General features: G+C 61.0%; 1 protein-coding gene across 1 annotated transcript; it reads left to right on the top strand.

The window, feature by feature from the left end:
- The first annotated feature begins 202 nt into the window (after positions 1-202).
- PNMA8B (PNMA family member 8B) lies at positions 203-4857 on the top strand. The gene has a single exon (XM_034944985.3). The coding sequence runs from the start codon at positions 1235-1237 to the stop codon at positions 3140-3142; it is 1908 nt and encodes a 635-aa protein (XP_034800876.1). The 5' UTR covers positions 203-1234; the 3' UTR covers positions 3143-4857.
- The last annotated feature ends 4689 nt before the right edge of the window (positions 4858-9546 follow it).

Raw genomic sequence — 9546 nt, 5'->3', positions numbered from 1 at the left:
AAACCTACCAGCTGGGCTACAGAGCCAGATTCATATAGAGTAGGGGACAGCCTCATGGCCAACAAGGGACAGAGAAGCAAATGCATGTTTACAGTAGCTATGACTGACGTTCACATGCCCCAGTCTGCTGTCCCAGTCAAGGGAAATGCTTTCTTGCAAAATTCATGCCTGGTCTCACAATCATACATATGCTCAAAGTGTGTGCAAAACCACAGGATTTATTGTGCATGCATAGTTCAGAATACAGGAACGTGTATGGGAGTGAGGGCCGGTCCCATTGAGTGGGGCCTGTACCCTGCAAGTGAGGCCCATATACCCTGAATGGTGTCTTGCTCACAGGTGGTGCCTGGGCCCCCCTATTTGATACTGAGGCCCATATACTGTGAATGAGGCCAGTATCCCGAGTAAGTCCTGGTCCTACGCTGCAAGGCCAGTGCCCTTTGATTTAGGCCTATATAATCCTGAATTCCACCTGGCCCCTGGAAGGGGGCATTGTAACCCCCAGTGATGCCGGTACCCTCTGGAAGGAGGCCTCTATCCCCTGAATGAGGTCGGGTAACCTTGAGTGATTTCTGGCCCTCTGTGGTTTCGGCCTTGTTTTTTGCTGGTTAATGAAAGTGGTGCTTCCAGGCCCCAAGTCCTTGTCATCGGGACCTTTAAGAAAAGCGTCTCAGGCCACAGCGACGCAGACCCCAGCTCAAGGCTGCACCGTTGCCATGGAGACGGTTGGGCGGGGGACAGGGGAGGGTGTGCGGCTCCGTCTGCGCAGGCGCACGCCCGAGCAGCCGCGTCGCAGCGGAACTGCTGAGATTCAGGCCCAGGGTGCGCGCTCAGACGCGGCGCGAGCGCCAGGCAAGCTGCGGCTGCTGCCTCCCACGCCTCTCCAGGTGCACTCGGCGCCGCCCCCCTGCACCTGGCTGCGGTGCCGAGTCACTCAGGCCTGTGTCAGGGAGAGAGGGAGGGAGCTGCCCTGGAAAGCAGACACGTAAGCCCCCTGCGGATCCTCAGACACCTCTGGAGAGGGGTCCCGGGGGAAGGTCACTGCGTCCAGCCGGCCAGCAGGCAGCTAGAGCCCCCGAGCCCCGAGCCCCACTCCAGCCTTGCCACATTCACCGGAACCGGGACTCTAAGCCCTGCAGGTGGCTTTCTAGGGTTGCATTGACACCGTGCGCTGCAGCCCACCCCTATCTCGGGCTCCCTGCTGCCCCAAGATCAGCGCCAAGGGGGCTGCACCATGGCCATGAGCCTTTTGCAGGACTGGTGCCGGAGCCTGGACGTGGACGCGCACAGGGCCCTGCTGGTCACCGGCATCCCGGAGGGCCTGGAGCAGGCAGACGTCGAAGCCGTCCTGCAGCCGACCCTCCTGCCCCTGGGCACGTTCAGGTTGCGACACATGAAGGGTTTGATGAATGAGAAGGCCCAGGCCGCCCTGGTGGAGTTTGTGGAGGACGTCAATCACGCTGCCATTCCCAGGGAGATCCCAGGCAAGGATGGGGTCTGGAGGGTTCTGTGGAAGGACCGTGCGCAGGACACGAGGGTCCTGAGGCAGATGAGACGCCTGCTGCTGGATGACGGGCCCACGCAGGCCGCGGAGGCTGGGACCCCCGGGGAGGCACCCACCCCTCCCGCTTCGGAGACGCAGGCCCAGGATTCTGGGGAGGTAACAGGGCAGGCTGGCTCGCTTCTTGGGGCAGCCAGGAACCCAAGGAGGGGCCGTCGGGGTCGCAGAAACAGAACCAGACGCAACAGGTTGACCCAGAAGGGCAAGAAGAGAAGCCGAGGAGGACGGCCGTCTGCTCCCGCGAGGAGTGAGGCCGAGGACTCTTCCGACGAGAGCCTGGGCATCGTGATCGAGGAGATCGACCAGGGCGACCTGAGCGGAGAAGAGGACCAGAGCGCGCTGTACGCCACGCTGCAGGCCGCTGCCAGGGAGCTGGTTAGGCAGTGGGCGCCCTGCAACTCCGAGGGGGAAGAAGACGGTCCCCGCGAGTTCTTGGCTCTGGTCACCGTCACCGACAAATCGAAGAAAGAAGAGGCAGAGAAGGAGCCAGCTGGGGCCGAATCCATCCGCTTGAACACCAAAGAAGACAAAAATGGCGTCCCCGACTTAGTGGCCCTGCTGGCTGTGAGAGACACCCCGGACGAGGAGCCGGTGGACAGCGACACTTCGGAGAGCGACTCGCAGGAAAGTGGGGACCAAGAAACAGAGGAGTTGGATAATCCTGAGTTCGTGGCCATTGTGGCCTATACCGACCCGTCGGACCCCTGGGCCCGGGAGGAGATGTTGAAAATCGCTTCTGTTATCGAGTCGCTGGGCTGGAGCGACGAGAAAGACAAGCGAGACCCCCTCCGACAGGTCTTGTCCGTCATGTCCAAGGACACTAACGGGACCCGCGTGAAGGTGGAAGAGGCGGGCCGCGAGGTGGACGCCGTGGTCCTGCGCAAGGCCGGGGATGACGGGGACCTCCGGGAGTGCATTTCCACCTTGGCGCAGCCAGATCTCCCTCCCCAGGCGAAGAAGGCTGGGCGTGGCCTCTTCGGGGGCTGGAGCGAGCACGGTGAGGACGAAGGGGGTCTTCTGGAGCTGGTGGCGCTCCTGGCTGCCCAGGACATGGCGGAGGTGATGAAGGAGGAAAAAGAAAACGCCTGGGAAGGCGGGAAGTACAAATACCCCAAAGGCAAACTGGGGGAGGTATTGGCGCTCCTGGCCGCCCGGGAGAACATGGGGTCCAACGAGGGGTCGGAGGAGGCTTCGGACGAACAGTCCGAGGAGGAGTCGGAGGACACCGAGAGCGAGGCGTCGGAGCCGGAGGACAGGGCATCCAGGAAGCCCCGGGCCAAGAGGGCGCGCACGGCCCCCAGGGGCCTGACTCCGGCCGGCGCGCCTCCCACCGCGTCCGGGGCCCGCAAAACCCGCGCGGGCGGCCGAGGCCGAGGCCGGGGCGTCACTCCCGAGAAGAAAGCCGGGAGCCGGGGCTCGGCCCAGGACGACGCCGCAGGAAGCAGGAAGAAGAAGGGGAGCGCGGGCGCCGGGGCCCATGCCAGGGCAGGCGAGGCCAAGGGCCAGGCGCCCACTGGATCCAAGGCCGCGCGCGGGAAGAAGGCCCGTCGGGGCCGGAGGCTGCCCCCTAAATGCCGCTAGTGGCCCCCCAAGAAGCCGCCCAGGCTGCGAGCAGGCCCCGCAGGGCACCCGCCCGCCTGTGGCCCCCGCCCTCCCCTCCCCTCTTCCTGTCCTCCGCAGACGCAGTCTCCTCGCTTCACAGCGCGCTCGGGCCGCGTTTTGCCAGCGTCACGTTCCCCTCTCGGGCCCTCGCAGGCCGGGGGCGCCAGCGATCCCGACGGAGGAAGCCCGGATCGGAGGAGGAAAGAGAAGTGGGCGCCCGAGGCAGCAGCGCAGGGCCGAGATGGGGACGCGCCAAGTGGACCAGGATTGGGGGCCCGGGTTGCCCCCGGAGGGGGTGTGTGTGTGGACGCCGGGCACCTGCAGAGGCGAGCAGGGCTCTTCGTGGCGCTCTCGGGGCCTGCGCCTGGCAGGTGCTGTAGGCCGCTGTCGCCCCTACCCCAGTCTGACTGGGCCCTGGGTCTGTGGTGGAGGCTCAGTCACCAGCCGCGCAGCGCGTGTCAGGGCGCAACTCTCAGCCAGGGGAGGCCCCAGCTCCCAGCCAGGGGAAGAGATGATTCCAGAAAGGAAAGTCTGAGAGATAGAAGGCGGTTGGGAAGGGGAGGAGGAGGAAAGGGGAGAGGAACGGTGGGAGAAGGGAAAGAGGAGGAGGAGGGGGAGGGGGGAGCAGAGGGAAGACACATGCCAGCCCTGCCTACTGGGGCGCCCCTGATAACAAAGGAACCAGCCCCAGGCCAAGGCCACCTGCCCCTGACCACAAGTTGAATTTGTCACTCAGACTGCAGTGTTTCCCAACATTCTAATTATTTGCAGAGGTGTTCAATTTGGGGTAATTCACTTAAAATCCAGTTTTGGTTCTTCTGGGCTGAGTGGGCCCTGACCCCTCCCGTAGGTTGTGGCTCCCCTGGGTGCCCCCTCTCCAGTGGAGCTGACCCACCGCTCAGCGCTGGCCTTGCAGCCCTTACTAAAAGCCTTGAAAGTCCCTGGGTTCACCCCCTGAGTGAATTAAAGGCCAGAGGGGCCCCGAAGGGCACTGTGAGGGACAGAGGCTCACCTGGGCAGTGCAGAAGCCGGCCGCGTGTCCCTCCTTACAGGGGATGAAATGACCTGGGGAGGAAACCCCAGCCCTGCCCTGGAGGTTCCAGAGTAGGCGGGCCAGTGCTGTGAGGCTTCACAACCTGCTGTCCCAAGCACGCTTGAGCTGTGTGTGAGTCTGTGCCGTGCCGTGCCGTATGCTTCAGCTCCTGCAACCCCGGCTGAGCTCGATTTTTACCTAAATATCAGTCTCCACGGGACCCCACCTTCATTCATGCCTTCTTGTCCCTGGGGCAATGTGTGTGCTTCCTCGTCCCAATTTCCATTCCCTGGCAGTGAGGAGCCCATCGTGCCAGGGGGCCCTGCCCCACTTGTCCCTGGGAAGGAATAGGAGGGTTTGGGTGTGACCTCACAGTCCAGACCAGACTGTCCCAGTCCTATGTCAGGGACACCCAGATGTAGAAGCTGACTGAGACCTGCTGCAGGGCGTGGGTGCCCCTCTCTGCTTGGAGGCTGTCCCTGGACAGTGACCCACCCACTGAGGACCAGGCTGGGTGTACCTTGAGCTGGGCACAGCAGCCTGTGGTGTTGCCTGTGGGTGGGGAGGGCCCCAGGTGTGCTTCTCCCGTAGCAGTCCTAGGCTTCTCTCCCTGTGCCCTGTGTCACCTGGATCCTCCAGTAAAGTGAAATTCAGCACTGTACTCTCTCTGTGCTCTGGGCAATGGGGCAGGCGAGGTGTGGGAGCGTGGGCCACAGATGTCCACAGTCTTGACTGTGGTTTTCCCAGAATACCTGGGAACTGTCCTGTCACTGGTTTACATACACTGTCCTTTGCTGCTTCGGGATCCCTGTCTGGCTCTCCCTACCCCCCAGCATCATCTCACCCCTTGCAGATCTGAGCCAGCTTCCACTCCCACCCTTGATGCCTCCCCACTTCCAGCCTCAGCTCCAAAGCCCCTGGACACCCATGGAGACCCCGCCCAGCCAATCCCCACCCTAGCTTCCACCCAGATACACTCTGCCAGGCCACAGCTGCAGGCACTCTCCCCCCAGCCTCCACCCCTCACCTGTGCCCTGGACCTCAGACTCAGCTTTCCATCCTACCTGAGTTTTCTGCCTCCCTCCATCCTGTGTCCCCCCACCATACATGGCTGCCAGAGACGTCCTCTTAGAAGTCACACCTGGGGTCTGATTGCGTCCCTCGCCTCCCCAAATCCCCCAAGGTCTCCTTCCTGTGCCGTCACATCTGCAGTTCTTAGGACTGTCTAGACATGCTTTGTTCAACTAGGTAATCACACGGGGTAAATTGGATTTAAATGTAATTAAGATTAAATAAAAATACACATACATGTCCTCAGTCTTCCCAGCCACGTCACAAGTGCTCAAGAGCCACACGTGGCCAGTGGCTACCGCATTGCACAGTGCTGGTGCAGGACATGGCCATCGCACGCAGCTCTCCCACACAGCTCAGGTCTACACACTCTACCCCCATCTCACCCTCTGCCTTGTTTCCCACTGCCCTCTCTGTGTCTCGTGTGGCTTCAGCCACCCAGGTCTCCGGGACACACCAGGCATATTCCTGCCTCAGGGCCTTTGCACTGCTCTTCCTGCAGCCTGGAGTGCCCTTCCTTGGGCTATAGGCGTGGCTCCAACCTTCACGTCACTCAGACCTTTCTTCAAATGCCACATTCCTAGGGAGGGCTTCCCTAACCACCTATAAAAATGTAACTCTTTGTGGCCAGCCAGGCACGGTGGCTCATGCCTGTAATCCCAGCACTTTGGGAGGCCGAGGAGGGTGGATCATGAGGGCAGGAGTTCAAGACCAGCCTGGCCAAGATGGTGAAACCCCGTCTCTACTAAAAATATAAAAATTAGTCTGGTGTGGTGGTGCACACCTGTAATCCCAGCTACTTGGGAGGCTGAGGCAGAAGAATCGCGTGAACCTGGGAGGCAGAGGTTGCAGTGAGCTGAGATCGTGCCACTGCACTCCAGCCTGGGTGACAGAGCAAGACTCCATCTCAAAAAAAAAAAAAAAAAAAAAAAAAAAAGGAACCCTTTCTGCACTTCCTCCCTTTATTTTTCAGAGCTATGACTGCCCCCTGGCACACCGACTGTACTTGTCAGGGAGGTTAATAGAGGAAATTGGTGACTGGGGTATTGCAATCAGGAAGTGCAAAAACAGGTAGATCGTTTTGTCCCAATATTAGCAATGCAGGGAGCTGCTCCCTCCCGAGGGCTGGAGGAGCCACTTGGGAAAGGCTGGTGATCAGAGCCCTAGTGTAGGACTGCCAAGTTCCACACACGGGGCCGGCTTGCTTGAGGAGAGACCCGGAAGCCCCTGGTTCACCGCAGTGACCGCCAGCTGCTGCTGCCACCACGGCCTGAGCATTCCCCCAAATGGCGTCCCTTTCCTCCTGCTTTCAAACTCCCCCCAGCGCCCCGTGGGCTTGCAGCAGCAGCAGCCCCTGCAGAGGACCCTGAGCGGTGGCTGTGGGGACCTATGCGGCATGGGGGCAGGTGAGCGTGGCGGGGAGAGGCGCGGCAGAGCGGCTTAGGGCCAGCTCCGTAGGGAAAAAGTGTGGCTTGGCCTTTCCCCTTCGTGTCCCCAGCCCCAACACCGTGCCTGGCACGCGGCGGCGGCTGTTATTTGTTGAATGACTGACGGTCGGAATGAACCACGCGGACTGGGTGAGTCAGATCCCAGATAGGCCTGGTGGGGAATGTGCTGGAAAGAAACATTGTTTTCATTCCCTCATTCCTGGAGGGAGTGCTCCGGCGGGGATGGGGAGGAGTGTTTGGGGTCGAAGGACCAGCCGCGTCAAGGCCTTGAGATCCTGCAGGGAAGGGTCCCGGTGCACAGAGACCAGCACAGGCTGCAGCAGCCGGGTCTGTCCCGCGCGTGGAGCCTCTGGCGACGGGTGGAGCGGAGCGCGGTTGCCCCCTCCTGGGAGAGAAGGCGACTGTCTGGGAGGAGCCCTCAGCGCCATCCGCGCAGTCCATGAGATTTATCCAGGGCTGGCGCGTCCCAGGCCCTGTTCTTGGTGCAGGAAACAGGACCCTCCCGCAGGGAGCATGCGGTGGGGAGGCTGGGGTTACGCTCCCTAGATGAGGACGAAATCCATGCATTAGGGGGTGAGACCTGCTGGGGGACAAAAGTCCGGCAAGCAGGGGGCCCGAGGAGGGCCGGGGCAGGAGAGGGTTTGCAGTAGTCATAAACGGGCCTGGGAAAGTGGCCTGGGAAGCCCTCACTGAGAAGGTGACAAGTGTAGTGGCGCGATCACGGCTCACTGCAGCCTCGAATTCCTGGGCTCAAGCGATCCTCCCACCACTTCAGCCTCCCTCTAGAGTAGCTGGGACCACAGGCACACGCCACCAAGCCTAGCTACTTTTTGTATTTTTTGTAGAGACGGGGTCTCTGAATGTTGCAAAGACCCGAAGGACGTGCGGCCGGCGGTTGCCTGGGGGAAGTCCATGACCGGGGTGTAGGAAGAGCCAGGGCAAAAGCTTCCCAAGCCAAGGGTATGACTATAGGGGGTTATTAGCGTGTAATTACTGCTCCTCCCATGCCAGGCTAAGTGCTGGTGGAGTGGAGGCAGTGACGCCAAAGAAGGCCGCCTGCCTCCATGGTGGTCGCTGTCTGGCTGGATTTTCACCTGAGGCAGCAAATGAGCATGAAGAGGTCCCTGGAGTAGGGCATGCAGACTGGCAGGGCCTCAGGGCCTCGTTAAGCGCTGGGGAGCCGTGGGAGGGATTTGAGCAGGAGAGGGAGAGGTTTATGCTTTAGGTCTGTCATGTGCAGGGTGCAAGGCTGGAGCAGGAGGAGGCTGGGGCGGGAACCTAGGGGACAGGCCTAAGGCTGGACCGGCGCAGGGTGGTGGGGATGGCAGGAAGTGGTTGAAGAGTTTTCAGGAGGCTGATTTCAGCTGACCAGGTGACTGGCGGACTGAGGTTGTGTGTGTATGTGTTTGTGTCTCTGTGGGGATCTGGGGGTGGACACATTCGAATGTATATGTCTGTGCGTCTTTATTTGGCTCTGTAGAGAGGAGGGCAGGATGAAGGAGGGAAGAGGATGAAGGCAGATTTTCACCCTCATTTCCCAGATAGAGAAACCGAGGCTCAGAGAGGCAAGGAAGGGAGCTGGAACCCACGTTTGTCTTACTCTACGGCTCCCTCGAATAATCGGCCCTCCCGGCCCCAGGGGAGGGACGGAATGGTCCTCCCCCAAGGATGAGGCCAAGGTATCCTGGGGTCCAGACCCCAGACCCTCCCTCACCTCTTCCCTCTCCCCCCTCCCCCGCCACCTCCCCACCGCGAAGAATCCCGGGGTCCAGACCCTTTCCCCTAGAGGCTGAACTTGTCTTGGCCCCTCGGCCTGCTTAAGCGGGAAATGAGCGATCCCCACACTCTGGGAATGTGGCCACGTCCTAGAACTGCGCCGCAGACGACGACCCTTCCCTTTGCCCCCGCAACCTACGACTCCAGAGCAGGGGAAGAATCCGCGCGAGTTGCGGTGCCCGCTGATTCCACCAGGAGGCACCCCAGTTCCGCCGTTTAAAATCGTGGGGCCACGGCGCTTCCCCAGCGCTTTAAAGGGACAACCCTCCCTGGTCTTTGAACGCCAGGCTGGGGAAAGCGGACTTTCCTGCAGGACAGCGGTTCTCAAAATCAGGTCCTGGACCTGCGTCAACGTCTCCTGGGAACTAGATACACATTCTCGGGCCCACCCTAGACCTACAGAACCCCTTTGGGGGTGAGGTCCAGCAAGCTGCATTTTCAAAGGACCCCCAGGTGCCTGCGATGCAGGACTAGTTTGAGAACCACGGCTGTGGCGTCTGATGGTCTCTAGGACCCCTAGGGTCGCGGTTGTGAGCCCCGGCTGCCCATTGCTTGGAATCACCCGGGAGCTTTAGGGACTGTTGCTGCCCCAGCCGTGCCCTGCACCATTCAGAGATTCCGAGAGCAGCTGCCGAGATCTGCAGGCTGGACATGGGCTCTGGGTCATTCCAGGGGCAGCCGGGGTGGGCACCGCTGCCCTGGGGTCCCTGTCAGGGCTGAGGTGTGCAGTGAAGAGCTGGCCGCCGCTGATACGTAGCAGAAATAAGACGAGATGACCTCACAAACACATCACACCCTCTTCAGTCCCCTGGGCAGTGCTGGCAGGAAAGCTCTGCTGTGATCCCCATTTCCCATGAGGATGTGGAGGCACTGAGAGGTCAAGTAATCAGCCCAAGGTCACACAGCTTGCAAGGGGCAATGCTGGGGGAGTCAGGCAGCGGGGCTCCAAACCCCTCCTCCCATCTCTAACCATTTCCTCTTCTCTTGTCACACCCAGTGAGCCTGGGAGGGGGACCCAGAAAGCCCCCCTCCCCCAACCCCTATCTCAGGGTATC

This window comes from Pan paniscus, chromosome 20 (genome assembly GCF_029289425.2).
Source record: "Pan paniscus chromosome 20, NHGRI_mPanPan1-v2.0_pri, whole genome shotgun sequence".
NCBI lineage: Eukaryota > Metazoa > Chordata > Mammalia > Primates > Hominidae > Pan > Pan paniscus.
The sequence above is the reverse complement of the archived record's forward strand: the minus strand, read 5'-3'. Positions and strand labels throughout refer to the sequence as shown.

Excerpts from the sequence above, each read along its gene's own strand:
- PNMA8B (XM_034944985.3), top strand. The coding sequence starts at position 1,235 with ATGGCCATGAGCCTTTTGCAGGACTGGTGCCGGAGCCTGGACGTGGAC.